The 18366-nt window shown below is 45.2% G+C and overlaps 1 protein-coding gene across 1 annotated transcript; it reads right to left on the minus strand.

Annotated features, from left to right (window-relative positions):
- Positions 1-11094: 11094 nt before the first annotated feature.
- LOC139544918 (granzyme A-like) lies at positions 11095-15052 on the minus strand. The gene is made up of 6 exons (XM_071352119.1): positions 15021-15052; positions 13471-13515; positions 13231-13378; positions 12572-12710; positions 11920-12195; positions 11095-11578 (listed from the first exon to the last, which is right to left on the minus strand). The coding sequence occupies exons 1-6, from the start codon at positions 15037-15039 to the stop codon at positions 11417-11419; spliced, it is 789 nt and encodes a 262-aa protein (XP_071208220.1). The 5' UTR covers positions 15040-15052; the 3' UTR covers positions 11095-11416.
- Between the last annotated feature and the right edge of the window lie 3314 nt (positions 15053-18366).

Raw genomic sequence — 18366 nt, forward strand, 5'->3', positions numbered from 1 at the left:
TGTTTAGTGTTTATAAAATGCGTACTTTATTAGATACAAAATTATGTAAATTTATTGTCTTAGACAGACAGGTAGGAGCACTGTTTCCATGCCAAGCATTAATATCATGCCGACTGACAATGTGTGGTCTATAATATTTACGTTTTTCATAAATAATAAGGTCAGCATACCTATTTTTCAATGGAGACTTGTCAAAAGGAGCAGCTTGAATATTTAATCATTCTTAATACTCATCAATACTTTTTAAAAACCTGCATTTATATTTATACAGGTTTGTCTTGAGATAAAAATCAAGTGTGTATCAATACTAATAACACATACTGTCAGCAGCTTGTATTCATCATCCGCACTAAACTTTATACTATCAAGAAAAGCTGGTGGAGTTGGCAGGTAGAGCTGCTATTCTTTATCTAGGACCAGTTCTAGTCAGGATGCCAGAGCAACACTGCATTCTACAGTAAGGAGCTCGACTGATCTAGGACCAGTTCTAGTCAGGATGCCAGAGCAACACTGCATTCTACAGTAAGGAGCTCCACTGATCTAGGACCAGTTCTAGTCAGAATGCCAGAGCAACACTGCATTCTACAGTAAGGAGCTCCACTGATCTAGGACCAGTTCTAGTCAGAATGCCAGAGCAACACTGCATTCTACAGTAAGGAGCTCCACTGATCTAGGACCAGTTCTAGTCAGGACGCCAGAGCAACACTGCATTCTACAGTAAGGAGCTCCACTGATCTAGGACCAGTTCTAGTCAGAATGCCAGAGCAACACTGCATTCTACAGTAAGGAGCTCCACTGATCTAGGACCAGTTCTAGTCAGGACGCCAGAGCAACACTGCATTCTACAGTAAGGAGCTCCACTGATCTAGGACCAGTTCTAGTCAGAATGCCAGAGTAACACTGCATTCTACAGTAAGGAGCTCCACTGATCTAGGACCAGTTCTAGTCAGGACGCCAGAGCAACACTGCATTCTTCAGTAAGGAGCTCCACTGATCTAGGACCAGGTCTAGTCAGGTCTACACTGCATTCCTCAGTAGTGAGTTATATAACTATATACATCACTGTACACATAAATATATACACCACTATATACACCACTATATACACCACTATATACATCACTGTATACACCACTATATACACCACTATATACATCACTATATACATCACTATATACACCACTATATACACCACTATATACATCACTATATACATCACTATATACACCACTATATACACCACTATATACATCACTATATACATCACTATATACACCACTATATACACCACTATATACACCACTATATACATCATCATATACATCACTATATACACCACTATATACATCACTATATACATCACTATATACACCACTATATACACCACTATATACACCACTATATACACCACTATATACATCAAAACATACACCACTATATACATCACTATATACACCACTATATACACCACTATATACACCACTATATACACCACTATATACATCAAAACATACACCACTATATACATCACTATATACACCACTATATACACCACTATATACATCACTATATACATCACTATACACATCACTATATACATCACTATATACATCACTATATACACCACTATATACATCACTATATACCCCACTATATACATCACTATATACCCCACTATATACACCACTATATACATCACTATATACACCACTATATACATCACTATATACACCACTATATACACCACTATATACACCACTATATACACCACTATAAACATCACTATATACATCACTATATACACCACTATATACACCACTATATACATCACTATATACATCACTATATACACCACTATATACACCACTATATACATCATTATATACATCACTATATACACCACTATATACATCACTATATACATCACTATATACACCACTATATACACCACTATATACACCACTATATACACCACTATATACATCAAAACATACACCACTATATACATCACTATATACACCACTATATACACCACTATATACACCACTATATACACCACTATATACATCAAAACATACACCACTATATACATCACTATATACACCACTATATACACCACTATATACATCACTATATACATCACTATACACATCACTATATACATCACTATATACATCACTATATACATTACTATATACATCACTATATACATCACTATATACCCCACTATATACACCACTATATACATCACTATATACACCACTATATTCATCACTATATACACCACTATATACACCACTATATACATCAAAACATACATCACTATATACATCACTATATACACCACTATATACACCACTATATACATCACTATATACATCACTATATACATCACTATATACACCACTATATACATCACTATATACATCACTATATACATTACTATATACATCACTATATACATCACTATATACACCACTATATACATCACTATATACATCACTATATACATCACTATATACATCACTATATACATCAGAACATACATCACTATATACACCACTATATACATTACTATATACATCACTAAATACACCACTATATACACCACTATATACATCACTATATACATCACTATATACACCACTATATACATTACTATATACATCACTATATACCCCACTATATACATCATAACAACTGTAAGTGATGAATAAATAAATGTCAATTGGGGTGGAGCCAGAGTAAAGACTGTTGAGGGGGTGGGGGGAATGACCATAGAGGGACTAGCATGACCATTGGGGTGGGGGGAATGACCATAGAGGGACTAGCATGACCATTGGGGTGGGGGGAATGACCATAGAGGGACTAGCATGACCATTGGGGTGGGGGGAATGACCATAGAGGGACTAGCATGACCATTGGGGGGGGGGGGGGGGGGATGACCTATGAGGGACTAGCATGACCATTTGGGGTGGGGGGGATGACCTATGAGGGACTAGCATGACCATTTGGGGGGGGGGGGACGGGGACCTATGAGGGACTAGCATGACCATTGGGGGGGGGGGGTGACCTATGAGGGACTAGCATGACCATTGGGGGGGCGGTCTCTGTATTTACCAACATACAGCTGGCTGGTTATACGATGTACCGGCAGGATAGAACAGCGGCGTCTGGTAAGACAAGGGGCGGCGGTCTATGTATTTTTGTAAACAACAGCTGATGCACGATATCTAAGGAAGTCTCGAGCTATTGCTCGCCTGAGGTAGAGTTTCTCATGATAGGCTGTAGACCACACTACCTACCGAGAGAGTTCTCATCTGTATTCTTTGTAGCTGTTTACATACCGCCTCAGTCAGAGGCTGGCACTAAGACAGCATTGAATGAGAAAACGCTCACCCAGAGGCGCCGCTCCAAGTAGCCGGGGACTTTAATGCAGGTGAAACTTAAATGCGTTTTACCAAATTTCTATCAGCATGTTAAATGTGTGTGGACCACCTCTACTTCACACACAGAGACGCATACAAAGCTCTCCCTCGCCCTCCATTTGGCAAATCTGACCATAATTATATCCTCCTGATTCCTGCTTACAAGCAACAAATAAACCAGGAAGCACCAGTGACGAGATCAATAAAAAGTGGTCAGAGGAAGCAGATGCTAAACTACAGGACTGTTTCGCTAGCACAAACTGGAATATGTTCCGTGATTCCTCCGATGGCATTGAGGAGTACACCACATCAGTCATTGGCATCATCAATAAGTGCATCGATGACGTCATCCCCACAGTGACAGTAGTCCAGGATCCAGTATACACGCACTGTGTGATCATGACCAATTCCCATAACACTGGGCAGATTGAGGCGTGAGGCACTCAGTGGAAAACCAAGCCTATCAGTGATTGTGAAACTGAAGACCTCCAACCCCCCCGCCCCAGCCCCCATCTCGCTAGTTTCCTCTCACACAGTGGTTCACTAACTCACTAACTACCCTGAAACACTGAGTCAGCATAACTGCCTGCCTGTATTGTGCAGCTCTCTGACATCCCCCCCCCCCCCCCTGTAGCTCACAGGCTGCCAGTAAACTAACCCACAGACACAGTCAGGGTTTCCTTCTGGCTCCTATCTGCATCTGCAAAGACCATTGGTTTTCTTCAGATGTATCTCACACTAACAAGGGACGTGTGTCCCAAATGACCCCCAATCCATATGGGTCCTGGTCAAGTAATGCACACAGGGAATAGGGTGCCGTTTGTAGCTTCCTGTTGAACTTCCTGTTTAGCAGCATGCTTTAACACCAAATGCTGTTGTTTTACCGAGACGAGTTATCTTTATTACCTCAACATCGTCAGCTATCAATCAGCTTGTCCATCAGCTTCCAGCTTCACTGATGAAATGTGAAAGCACACGACACATCCATAAAAAAAGCTGTTTCTGTGTCGTACAAGGGTGGTTTAATTATCTCCAACGTTTATTCCCTTTTTTCATTTTTACCTTTTAATTTACCAGGCAGGTCAATGAAAAACTCATTCTTATTTACAACCACAGCCTGAAGAAGTGTGTCTCAGGTTATCCACTAGCTAGCATCTCTGACACTTGGTTGCAGGGATAGGGTTAGTGCCAGTAAGTTCAGAAAAATGGCTGATATGATGAAATGCTTTGATGGCAGACTCACCACAGACCCCCATACGGTGAAACCACAGCGTTCTTGACAAACCATGACTGTCATTGTGATGAGATCTGAGATGAAACTAAACCGTCCCGTTTCTCAGAAACTACATGGATGGATTCTAATGTATGAACAGATGTCAAATCAAATCAAATCAAAGTGTAGTAGTCACATGAGCCGAATACAACAGGTAGACCTTATAGTGAAATGCTTACTTACGAGCCCCTAACCAACAATGCAGTTAAAAAAAAATATAGATAAGAATAAGAGATAAAAGTAACAAGTATTTAAAGAGCAGCAGTAAAATAACAGTAGCGAGACAATATACAGGGGGTGTCACGTTCCTGACCTGTTTTCTGTTAGTTTTGTATGTGTTAGTTGGTCAGGACGTGAGTTTGGGTGGGCAGTCTATGTTTTCTGTTTCTATGTTGGTTTAAAGGGTGACCTGATATGGCTCTCAATTAGAGGCAGGTGGTTGTCATTTCCTCTGATTGAGAGTGATTGAGAGTCATATTAAGGTAGGTGTTTTCACACTGTTTGTTGTGGGTGGTTGTCTTCAGTGTCTGTGTATGTTGCACCACACGGGACTGTTTCGGTATGTTTGTTCGTTCGGTTTTTGTGTTCCCGGTTCGTGCGTTCTTCGTGTTACATGTAAGTTCTTACGTTCAGGTCAGTCTACATCGTTTATTGTTTTGTTAGTTAGTCAAGTATAGTTTGTTTTCGTCTTGTTTAAATAAATATCATGTCATATCACAACGCTGCGCCTTGGTCGAATCACTACTCCTCCTCTTCGTATGAAGAGGAGGAGGAACACCGTTACAGAACCACCCACCAATCCAGGACCAAGCAGCAACAACAGGAGAGGCTGAATTATTTGGAGAAATGGACATGGGAGGAAGACCTAGAAGGCAAAGGACCCTGGGCGCAGCCAGGAGAATATCGCCGCCCCAAAGAGGAGCTGGAGGCAGCTAAAGCTGAGAGGCGGCGATATGAGGAGGAAGCAAGGCTGGAGGCCGGAGAATCAAGCCCAAAACCGGCGTTATGAGTGGACGCGTCTAGCACGGAAGCCCGAAAAGCCCGTGAGTACTACCCAAAAATTTCTTGGGAGGGGGTTAAGAGGTAGTGGGCCAAGGGCAGGTAGGAGACCTGCGCCCACTTCACAGGCTAACCGTGGAGAGCGGGAGTACGGGCGAACACCGTGTTACGCAGTAGAGCGCACGGTGTCTCCTGTACGTGTGCATAGCCCGGTGCGGGTTATTCCACCTCCCCGCACTGGTAGGGCTAGATTGAGCGTTGAGCCGGATGTCATGAAGCCGGCCCTACATATCTGGCCACCAGTACGTCTCCTCGGGCCGGCTTACATGGCACCAGCCTTACGCATGGTGTCTCCGGTTCGCCTACATAGCCCGGTGCGGGTTATTCCACCTCCCCGCACTGGTCGGGCGACGGGGAGCATTCAACCAGGTAAGGTTGGGCAGGCTCAATGCTCAAGGGAGCCAGTACGCTTGCACGGTCCGGTATTTCCGGCGCTACCTCCCCGCCCCAGCCCAGTACTACCAGTGCCTACACCAGGCTTCCAGTGGGTTTTCAGAGCCCTGTTCCTCCTCCACGCACTCTCCCTATGATGCGTGTCTCCAGCCCAGTGCCTCCAGTTCCGGCACCACGCACTAAGCCACCTGTGCGTCTCCAGAGCCCTGTACACACTGTTCCTTCTCCCCGTACTCGTCCTGATGTGCGTGCCCTCAGCCCGGTGCCACCAGTGCCGGTACCACGCACCAGGTCCATAGTGCGTTTTGAGAGTCCAGTGTGCCCTGTCCCTGCTCCCCGCACTAGCCTGAAGGTGCGTGTCCTTAGCCCGGTGCCTCCAGTTCTGGCACCACGCACCAGGCCTACAGTGCGCCTCATCCGGCCAGAGCCATCCGTCTCCCCAGCGCCATCTGAGCCATCCGTCTCCCCAGCGCCATCTGAGCCATCCGTCTCCCCAGCGCCATCTGAGCCATCCGTCTCCCCAGCGCCATCTGAGCCATCCGTCTCCCCAGCGCCATCTGAGCCATCCGTCTCCCCAGCGCCATCTGAGCCATCCGTCTCCCCAGCGCCATCTGAGCCATCCGTCTGCCCAGTGCCGTCTGAGCCATCCGTCTGTCCCGTGCCATTAGAGCCGCCCGTCTGTCCCGAGCCGTCAGAGCCGTTAGTCAGTCAGGAGCCGCTAGAGCCATTCACCAGACAGGATCTGCCAGAGCCGCCAACCAGACAGGATCTGCCAGAGCCGCCAACCAGACAGGATCTGCCAGAGCCGCCAACCAGACAGGATCTGCCAGAGCCGCCAACCAGACAGGATCTGCCAGAGCCGCCAACCAGACAGGATCTGCCAGAGCCGCCAACCAGACAGGAGCGTCCAGAGCCGCCAGCGAGCCATGAGCGTCCAGAGCCGCCAGCGAGCCATGAGCGTCCAGAGCCGCCAGCGAGCCATGAGCGTCCAGAGCCGCCAGCCAGCCATGAGCGTCCAGAGCCGTCAGCCAGCCATGAGCGTCCAGAGCCGTCAGCCAGCCATGAGCGTCCAGAGCCGTCAGCCAGCCATGAGCGTCCAGAGCCGTCAGCCAGCCATGAGCGTCCAGAGCCGTCAGCCAGCCATGAGCGTCCAGAGCCGTCAGCCAGCCATGAGCGTCGAGAGCCGTCAGCCAGCCATGAGCGTCGAGAGCCGTCAGCCAGCCATGAGCGTCGAGAGCCGTCAGCCAGCCATGAGCGTCGAGAGCCGTCAGCCAGCCATGAGCGTCGAGAGCCGTCAGCCAGCCATGAGCGTCCAGAGCCGTCAGCCAGCCATGAGCGTCCAGAGCCGTCAGCCAGCCATGAGCGTCCAGAGCCGTCAGCCCAGAGCTGCCATTAATCCTGAACTGCCCCTCAGTCCAGAGCTGTCTCTCTGTCCGGAGCTGCCCTTCAGCCCGGAGTTGCCCCTCTATCCTGAGCTACCTCTCTATCCTGACCTACCTCTCTGTCCTGAGCTACCTTATCCCGGTGCTGCCCCTGGTCCCGGTGCTGCCCCTTATTTTCATGTTATCCTGTAAATTAAGTGGGTGTAATAGGAGGGTGGTCAGTCGGAGGGGGAGACGTAAGCTGGGATTGACTATGGTGGGGTGGGGACCTCGCCCAGAGCCTGAGCCACCACCGTGGTCAGATGCCCACCCAGACCCTCCCCTAGACTTTATGCTGGTGCGCCCGGAGTTCGCACCTTAAGGGGGGGGTTATGTCACGTTCCTGACCTGTTTTCTGTTAGTTTTGTATGTGTTAGTTGGTCAGGACGTGAGTTTGGGTGGGCAGTCTATGTTTTCTGTTTCTATGTTGGTTTAAAGGGTGACCTGATATGGCTCTCAATTAGAGGCAGGTGGTTGTCATTTCCTCTGATTGAGAGTCATATTAAGGTAGGTGTTTTCACACTGTTTGTTGTGGGTGGTTGTCTTCCGTGTCTGTGTATGTTGCGCCACACGGGACTGTTTCGGTATGTTTGTTCGTTCGGTTTTTGTGTAGTCTGTTTTCCCGGTTTGTGCGTTCTTCGTGTTACATGTAAGTTCTTACGTTCAGGTCAGTCTACATCGTTTATTGTTTTGTTAGTTAGTCAAGTATAGTTTGTTTTCGTCTTGTTTAAATAAATATCATGTCATATCACAACGCTGCGCCTTGGTCGAATCACTACTCCTCCTCTTCGTATGAAGAGGAGGAGGAACACCGTTACAGGGGGGGGGAACCGATACAGAGTCAATGTGCGTGGACACTGGTTATTTGAGGTAGTATGTACATGTAGGTAGAGTTATTAAAGTGACTATGCATAGATGACAACAGAGAGTAGCAGTGGTGTAATGAGGTGGTGAGAGGGGGTGGGGGGGCACTGCAAATAGTCTGGGAAGCCATTTGACTAGATGTTCAGGAGCCTTATGGCTTGGCGGGGTAGAAGCTGTTTAGAAGCCTCTTGGACCTAGACTTGGCACTCCGGTACAGCTTGCCGTGCGGTAGCAGAGAGAACAGTCTATTACTAGGGTGGATGGAGTCATTGGACATTTTTAGGGCCTTCCTCTGACACCGCCTGTTATAGAGGTCCTGGATGGCAGAAAGCTTGGCTTTGTATCCTTTGTAGTGCCTTGCGGTCAGAAGCCGATCAGTTGCCATACCAGGCAGTGATGCAACCAATCAGGATGCTCTCGATGGTGCAGCTGTAGAACCTTTTGAGGATCTCAGGACCCATGCCAAATATTTTCAGTCTCCTGAGTGGGAATAGGCTTTGTCATGCCCTCTTCACGACTGTCTTGGTGTGCTTGGACCATGTTAGTTTGTTGGTGATGTGGACACCAAGGAACCTGAAGCTCTCAACCTGCTCCACTGCAGCCCCGTCGATGAGAATGGGGGCGTGCTCTGACCTCTCTGACCTCCTCCCTATAGGCTGTCTCATTGTCGGTGATCAGGCCTACCACTGTTGTGTCATCGGAACATTCAATGATGGTGTTGGAGTCGTGCCTGGCCGTGCGATCATGAGTGAACAGGGAGTACAGGAGGGGACTGAGCACGCACACCTGAAGGCCCCCGTGTTGAGGATCAGCGTGGCAGATGTGTTGTTACCTACCCAAACCACCTGCGGGCGGCCCGTCGGGAAGTCCAGGATCCAGTTGCAGAGGGAGGTGTTTAGTCCCAGGGTCCATATCTTATTGATGAGCTTTGAGGGCACTATGGTGTTGAACGCTGAGCTGTTGTCCAGGTGGGAAAGGGCAGTGTGGAGTGCGATTGAGATTGCATCATCTGTGGATCTGTTGTGGCAGAATGCAAATTGGAGCGGGTCTAGGGTTTCTGGGAGGATGGTGTTGATGTGAGCCATGACCAGCCTTTCAAAGCACTTCATGGCTACAGACGTGAGTGCAACAAGTCGGTAGTCATTTAGGCAGGTGACCTTAGTGTTCTTGGGCACAGGGACTATGGTGGTCTGCTTAAAACATGTTGGTATTACAGACTTGGACAGGGAGCTGTTGAAAATGTCAGTGAAGACACTTGCCAGTTGGTCAGCGCATGCTTGCAGTACATGTCCTGATAATTAATCTGGCCCTACGGCCTTGTGAATGTTGACCTGTTTAAAGGTCTTACTCACATCGGCTGCGGAGAGCGTGATCACAGTCTTCCCGGAGCAGCTGGTGCTCTCATGCATGTTTCAGTATTATTTGCTTCGAAGCGAGCATAGAAGTAGTTTAGCTCGTCTGGTAGGCTCGTGTCACTGGGCAGCTCTCGGCTGTGCTCCCTTTGTAGTCTGTAATGGATTTGCAAGCCCTGCCACATCCAATGAGCGTTAGAGCCGGTGTAGTACGATTCGATCTTAGTCCTGTATTGAAGGCCCAGAAAATTGTCAAAGACTCTAGTCACCCAAGTCATAGACTGTTCTCTCTCTTACATCACGGCAAGTTGTACCAGAGCGCCAAGTCTTGGTCCAAAGGCTCCTTTAGAGCTTCTACCCCCAATCCATAAGACTAGTGAACAATTAATCATATGGCCACCCGGACCATTTGTATTGACACCCCCTCCCCCCATTATTTTTACACTGCTGCTACTCGCTGTTTATTATCTATGCATAGTCACTTTACCCCTACCTACATGTACAAATTACTTCAACTAACCTGTACCTCCGCACATTGATTCGGTACCGGTACCCCCTGTATATAGCCCCGTTATTGTTATTTATTGTGTTACTTTATATTTAAATGTACATTTTATTTAGTAAATATTTTCTTAACTCTATTTCTTGAACTGCATTATTGGTTAAGGGCTTGTAAGTAAGAATTTCACGTTAATGTCTACAACTTGTTTGAGGCGCATGTGACAATTTTTTATTTGGTTTTGTTAAACACCAGACGACAAGAGGGCGCTGTTTTCAAGCCACCGCAAAGCCATTTTTGGTACTCCACTGTAAAAATATACTTTGAGGGCTGTAGAAATGCATGTATTGAAGGTGCTACCCATAGGATTCATTTTTATTTTTGCGTTGTAATTTCTGAAAATGTCCATAATATATCTGCAGTAATAGTGGAACGATTGTGTTTGGCAATATTACTTACCTGTCAGTGTTGTGATTAGCTGGGATATTCACCTAATGATTTCTACAGTTTTTAAAATCTTTTTAATGTGTATAGTATGGCTTACTAGATGTTGTCCAATGAATTCTAGAACCACTCCCTCCAGGGTTTATACACATCATTGGATTGGACCTCATGTATGACGATGGCGGTTCTATAACAGTTCTTCCCGATGACTACGTCGGGCCCTGAGGATGTGTCTGTTTCTGTAGCCTACTAAGGTTGAGTGGTTAAGGTTGAGACGGTGACAGGAAGAGTGGTGTTTCAGATGAAAGACGTTTCTCACTGTGTTATTTTCATGTTTAGAAAGACGACACTTCCAGTCTTGAACTATCACATGTGATTTATTTTCAACTAGTACAAGACTTGACATGTCAGGTTGAATACACAGTAGTCCATTTAAAAGGATAGTAAAACACCTGAAATGTCTGTTTGTTTTCACATTTTAATTTTAGTGAGCAAATTCAATATCCATATTTTCCCATTTTGTACTTACATCACATGTTTACATTACATCACTGCACTTATTCACACACAGCTTGGCAAGAGATCAAACATACTTTACAGCTTCCAGTACATGAGCTATAATTCAAATTCAGTAAATATTAAATCATTTCACAATTATTAAGGAAAGCCTGAGAAAGCAGGCATCAGTCAATCAGTGACTTCCTCATGGTTTTGTTTATCCAATCAACGTACATGTTTGATATGAGTGTGTACACCCCAGGTTTGGTCTTGATGCCACATTTTGTACCGAACGACACGACTCCCCTTAGTTCACCTCCACACACCAACGGGCCACCGGAGTCTCCCTGAAACACACAGCACATCAATTCATACATGATTACTTTGTCATTTACAAACAATATGTAAAGTTTAACTCATGTATCAATGATTGATCATTGGCTCCCTGCAAAATATATTACAACTTTATCAGCGAGTACCACTGACACACAAAGGCTGGTAGGAGGACTTTTAGGAGAATGGGCTCATTGTAATGGCTGTAATGGCATCGATGGAACGGAGTCAAACATGTGGGTTCCACATGTTTGATGTGTTTGACACCATTCCAATAACTCCATTTCAGCTGTTACAATGAGTCCGTCCTCCTACTGCACCTCCCACCAGCCTCCTCTGACATGCACACACACACCTGACATGAGTCCACCCTGGTTTTGTCCACAGACCCGGCACACAGCATGTTGTAGGTGATGATTGGGGTCATGTTGTAGTAGTCTGCAGAGTTACACTTCCTCCTGTCGATCACGGTGACGTTGGTAGATTTCAGGACGTCAGACATGGTTTTAGCATTGTTCTTGGTGGCTCCCCATCCAGACACTGAGCAGGCGGTCCCTGCTTGGACGTCTGCCAGAGGGACAGGTAGCGCTAGAGGTCTCACTGCCGTAGTCAGCTTTACTTTCTTATCCAACTGAAAAGAAGGCTGTGTCAATTCTCCTTCACCTGTCTCTAGATGTGAATAATGTCTGACACCAGTAGTGACTGACCTTCACCTGTCTCTAGATGTGAATAATGTCTGACACCAGTAGTGACTGACCTTCACCTGTCTCTAGATGTGAATAATGTCTGACACCAGTAGTGACTGACCTTCACCTGTCTCTAGATGTGAATAATGTCTGACACCAGTAGTGACTGACCTTCACCTGTCTCTAGATGTGAATAATGTCTGACACCAGTAGTGACTGACCTTCACCTGTCTCTAGATGTGAATAATGTCTGACACCAGTAGTGACTGACCTTCACCTGTCTCTAGATGTGAATAATGTCTGACACCAGTAGTGACTGACCTTCAGTAGCATGATGTCGTTGACTTTGAATCCGGGATCATAATAGGGATGAGGGATGCGACCTTTAACCTTACGGACCTGTCTAGTGTCCTTCTCCTCCTGTTTGATGGAGTGGACCCCTAGAAACACCTTGTTGATGCTTCAGACAGAAACACAACCTTCTGGTTAGATCAGATGAAGGAAGCAGCCCAACAACTACAATGACACAATCTCAGAAGCACAACGTAAACTAATCTAACATTTGAGACAGAGTTGCTAAGCAAACCATTACAGTGACAGCATCTGTACAAGGACAACAACACTGATATTGTCACGACCTTCGTATGAATAATTGGACTGAGGCGCAGGGTGAGTAGAGTTCAACATTCTAATGATAGTGAGACTTCCAAAACAACAAAGATATAACGATCGTGAAATACATCAAGCACATGGGCACTAATACAATACAACATCCCACAATGCAGGTGGGGAAAAAGGACACACTAAGTATGATCCCCAATTAGAGGTTACGAATATCAGCTGCCTCCAATTGGGAACCATACACACACCAACATAGAAATATAATACCTAGAAACCCCCCTAGTCACACCCTGACCTAAAACACCATAGAGAACCCCGAGGGCTCTCTATGGTCAGGGCGTGACAGATATTGGACCTACTCAGTACAGTGGGCTGCAGTCAAGACCCATTGCTGGTGGATCAGGATTCCTCCACACATTTTGTTTCCTTTGTTGTCCTCCAGTAGAGCCATGTAGGGTAAGGAGTGAGGCTTCACCTCCTTTCCACCAATGATCTCTGCACAGTCACCTAGGAGCAGGGACAAAACACCAACAGTAACTAATTAGAGAAATAATAATATATATATTTATCGGATAACATAAACATAAACACACACCTACCTGAGTGCAGATATAGAAGGATCATGGTAGAGGTCCAGAAACTGGCTGCAGTGGAGAGGATCATGGTTATTTAACTCTGATGTAACCTCAGTAGTTCAAAGTCTACTGTGCTGTGAAGCTCTCTGATCTCTCTCTTTATACTTATTATAGAGGATGTGGTCTGATGTTCACCTCAAAGTGGAAACACACACACACACACACACAATCACATCCTCTACCATTTTACTTAAATGTCCCCATTCACCACCTTAAATCACAATTTCATTAAAACAAGATGACTGAATGTGTAAAACAAGATGACAATGAAAAAACAAATTATAAAAGGATAAACAAGAGTTTATCATTTACTCCAGTAGTATTAGAGCTTTACAAAATGACCCTCGGTCCACAAAAAGTAGTTTACTGTCTAGTTTAGTTTGGTGAGGTGGTCGAGGAGGGTGAGGTGGTCCAGGAGGGTGAGGAGGTCTAGGAGGGTGAGGTGGTCCAGGAGGGTGAGGAGGTCTAGGAGGGTGAGGAGGTCTAGGAGGGTGAGGTGGTCGAGGAGGGTGAGGAGGTCTAGGAGGGTGAGGAGGTCTAGGAGGGTGAGGTTGTCTAGGAGGGTGAGGTGGTCCAGGAGGGTGAGGTTGTCTAGGAGGGTGAGGTGGTCGAGGAGGGTGAGGAGGTCTAGGAGGGTGAGGAGGTCTAGGAGGGTGAGGTGGTCGAGGAGGGTGAGGAGGTCTAGGAGGGTGAGGTGGTCCAGGAGGGTGAGGTGGTCGAGGAGGGTGAGGTGGTCCAGGAGGGTGAGGAGGTCTAGGAGGGTGAGGTTGTCTAGGAGGGTGAGGAGGTCCAGGAGGGTGAGGTGGTCTAGGAGGGTGAGGTGGTCCAGGAGGGTGAGGAGGTCTAGGAGGGTGAGGAGGTCTAGGAGGGTGAGGTTGTCCAGGAGGGTGAGGTGGTCCAGGAGGGTGAGGAGGTCTAGGAGGGTGAGGTGGTCGAGGAGGGTGAGGTGGTCTAGGAGGGTGAGGTGGTCCAGGAGGGTGAGGTGGTCCAGGAGGGTGAGGAGGTCTAGGAGGGTGAGGTGGTCGAGGAGGGTGAGGTGGTCCAGGAGGGTGAGGAGGTCTAGGAGGGTGAGGAGGTCCAGGAGGGTGAGGTTGTCTAGGAGGGTGAGGTGGTCCAGGAGGGTGAGGTGGTCCAGGAGGGTGAGGAGGTCTAGGAGGGTGAGGAGGTCTAGGAGGGTGAGGTTGTCTAGGAGGGTGAGGAGGTCCAGGAGGGTGAGGTGGTCTAGGAGGGTGAGGTGGTCCAGGAGGGTGAGGATGTCTAGGGGAGTGAGGTGGTCTAGGAGGGTGAGGAGGTCCAGGAGGGTGAGGTGGTCCAGGAAGGTGAGGAGGTCTAGGGGAGTGAGGTGGTCCAGGAATTGCTTGTGAATCACACTCCAACCACAAACTGCTGTTAATTTCCAGCCCTTTTTACTCCACTCTTCTTTACCATCCTCCAGTCATTCTCACCAACTGTACTCGAAACAACAGATTCACACAATGCTTCCACCATTGCTCAATGTTCCATACTGCACTCACCTCCTTCCTCAAACCCCATTGGATGACAAAACTCCAATGGGTTTAGAGAAGGGAGAGAGGAAGTGAGGAGTGTGCAATTGAGATTTTCCACATGTGTTTGATCTTTCGCACCTGATTCAACTTATCAACTAATCATCAAGCCCTTGCCTGGGTGAATCAGGTGAGCTGGTTCAGGGCTACGACAAAATGACTGATCTAGATCAAGGCTATTGAGTACCACAGTAAGGAGTCATAAAACCCGGAAATGGTTCCAATCGTTTTTACACCAATCATTTTTCCATCAGGGATTTTTAGAACTATAAGGTCTGTGTTTCGTGTAGGTGTGACAAAGTGAACATTTAATAAGAGTTTCCATCAACCTCATGCGCAATGTAGATATCAAAGAACACCGCAGGTCGCGGGTAGAGTAGTGGGTGAAACCATTCACTTCAGGATAAGGTGTGATATAAAGTTTCGTTATGTGTTGTCGAATTCATAAAAATATTTGCTGCCATTGTAGTAAGGTTGTCAATACGAGAGATCTTCGGATTTACTATTTTCTTTGAAAGAACAACTAGTGGGTTTCGAGTGCTTCTCCCTTATTTGGAAAGTTGGTCTGCCCGCTCTTCAGTCCGAGAGAGATTTTCTGAGAGCAGTGAATGAACGTGTGGCTCTGACCGTCCTGTTAATGCGTGTCTTCACTGTTTTATATATATTTTACTGCAGATTAAAACCAAGTCAACCTGAGGTGTTGGTGTCCGTGTGCCTTTCTTCTGGGGGGGGGGGGGCTATGTGAAGTTGGTTACAGAGGCTTACCCTGGCGTGATGTTTTGATAACCATGCAAATCTCTCTCGGACAAGGTAACTTTTTATCAATAATTATCATTGCGAATTTGAGAGTAAATTGAGGCGAATATATTGATAAAATGCACCTTGTCCGAGAGAGAATTACACGGCTATCAAAATGTCACGCCAAAGTAACAATAAATTGAATTTCTTTTGTAAAATTCCAAATGTGAAAAATGAACGGGGGAAAAACCATGAACTATTTCCGTGGTTTTAAAAGTAATATGACGCGTCCACTATTCAACTGCAGATGAAAGGCTTACGGTTTTACTCTGTCCTTTTCATTAGGGAGCCGGGACACAAGCTGAGTAGGTCATTGACATAATTGGACACATTGAGGACAGTAGATGAATGATCTCGATAGGGTTACAAAAATATAAATCACGGAGGGAATAAGCAGGAAATCTGGGAATACTCCCAACCAGGATTCCTGTAAAAACAGGGAGTTTGGCGGCAGTTACGGGAATTGTGTCACCCCGTCTCTAGATAACATACTGTATCTCATAATTACATTTACATTTAAGTCATTTAGCAGACGCTCTTATCCAGAGCGACTTACAAATTGGAAAGTTCATACATATTCATATTCATAATGACGTGATGACGTCTGCACCATATAAATATAATCTAGATTAGGTAGTCTAGTGGTTAGAGCGTTGGACTAGTAACCGAAAAATTGCAAGATCGAAACCCTGAGCTGACAAGGTACAAATCTGTCGTTCTACCCCTGAACAAATCAGTTAACCTTTTCTCAATAGGGGGGCACCATTTCGACTTTGTAAAAATTCGTTCCCAAATTAAACTGCCTCGTACTCAATTCTTGCTCGTACAATATGCATATTATTATTACTATTGGATAGAAAACACTCTCTAGTTTCTAAAACCGTTTGAATTATATCTGTGAGTAAAACAGAACTCATTTTGCAGCAAACCTCCTGTCAGGAAGTGAGAAATCTGAAATCGGGCACTCTGTTCCAGGGTCAGTTTATTAATTTGCATGTAATCTATGGGTCGACATGCACTGCATACGCCTTCCCCTAGATGTCAGTAAGCAGTGAGAATTGGAATGGGGTGTCTAGGTAGATCTGAGGCCGTACAAAAGCTCTTGGAACCGGGTGTGCAGTCTTTTCAACGTTCGTCATGGCGCAAGACAGACCTCAGGATTGCATTCTGAAAAGCTCTCGTTATAGGCGTTAGATATATCCGGCTCTGATTTTATTCGATATAGGTGTTAAAAACATCATAATGTAGTTATTTTAAACCGAGTTATATCAGTTTATATCAGTATATTGCGATTTTCGGTATTTTATTTGTGCTGCGTTATGGTGAGATGGACACGTCTTCGCCACATGGCTAATGTTTGCTGCTAATTCCAAAGTTGAAGACGACAATCTACAACCGAGCAACGATTATTCTGGACAAAGGACAACTTGCACAAGATTCTGATGGAAGCTCATCAAATAGTAAGAACTATTTATGATGTTAATTCGTATTTCTGTTGAAAAATGTTAAACTATTATTCCGCCATTAATTTCGGTGCGGTCTCGCTTTAACGCACGCTGTATGTCGTAGTAACGTTAATTTAAAAAATCTAACACAGCGGTTGCATTAAGAACTAATGTATCTTTCATTTGCTGTCCAACCTGTATTTTTTAGTCAAGTTTATGATTAGTTATTGATTAGATTAGGTGCCTCTCCCAAGATTTCTCCCGACATTTTGTTTGCAGTTTGGCTACTATTCTCATTGTATAACCACGATTTGTGCCGCTAAATATGCACATTTTCGAACAAACCATATATGTATTGTGTAATATGATGTTATAGGACTGTCATCTGATGAAGTTTTGAGAAGGTTAGTGAAAATTTTTATATCTTTTGCTGGTTTATTCGCTATCGCTAACGTGTATGAATCAATGCTGCTGTGTGGTTGGCTATTGTAGTAAGCTAATATAATGCTATATTGTGTTTTCGCTGTAAAACACTTGCAAAATCTGGAATATTGGCTGGATTCACAAGATGTTTGTCTTTCATTTGCTGTACGCTGTGTATTTGTCATAAATGTTTTATGATGAGTATTTAGGTAATTCACGTTTGTCTCTGTAGTTATTCTAGCTGCTTTGGTGAGATTTTGTGATGGTGGCTGCAATGTAAAACTATGATTTATACCTGAAATATGCACATTTTTCGAACAAAACATATGCTATACAATAAATATGTTATCAGACTGTCATCTGATGAAGTTGTTTCTTGGTTAGTGACTATTTATATTTTTATTTGGTCGAATTTGTGATAGCTACTGCCATGCAGTAAAAAAATGGTGGAGAAAAAAAAGTTGTGTCTTTTGCTATCGTGGTTAGCTAATAGAAATACATATTGTGTCTTCCCTGTAAAACATTTTAAAAATCAGAAATGAAGGCTGGATTCACAAGATGTGTATCTTTCATCTGGTGTCTTGGACTTGTGATTTCATGATATTTAGATGCTAGTATTTACTTGTGGCGCTATGCTAGTCAGCTTTTTT

Source organism: Salvelinus alpinus, chromosome 19 (genome assembly GCF_045679555.1).
Source record: "Salvelinus alpinus chromosome 19, SLU_Salpinus.1, whole genome shotgun sequence".
NCBI classification, from domain to species: domain Eukaryota; kingdom Metazoa; phylum Chordata; class Actinopteri; order Salmoniformes; family Salmonidae; genus Salvelinus; species Salvelinus alpinus.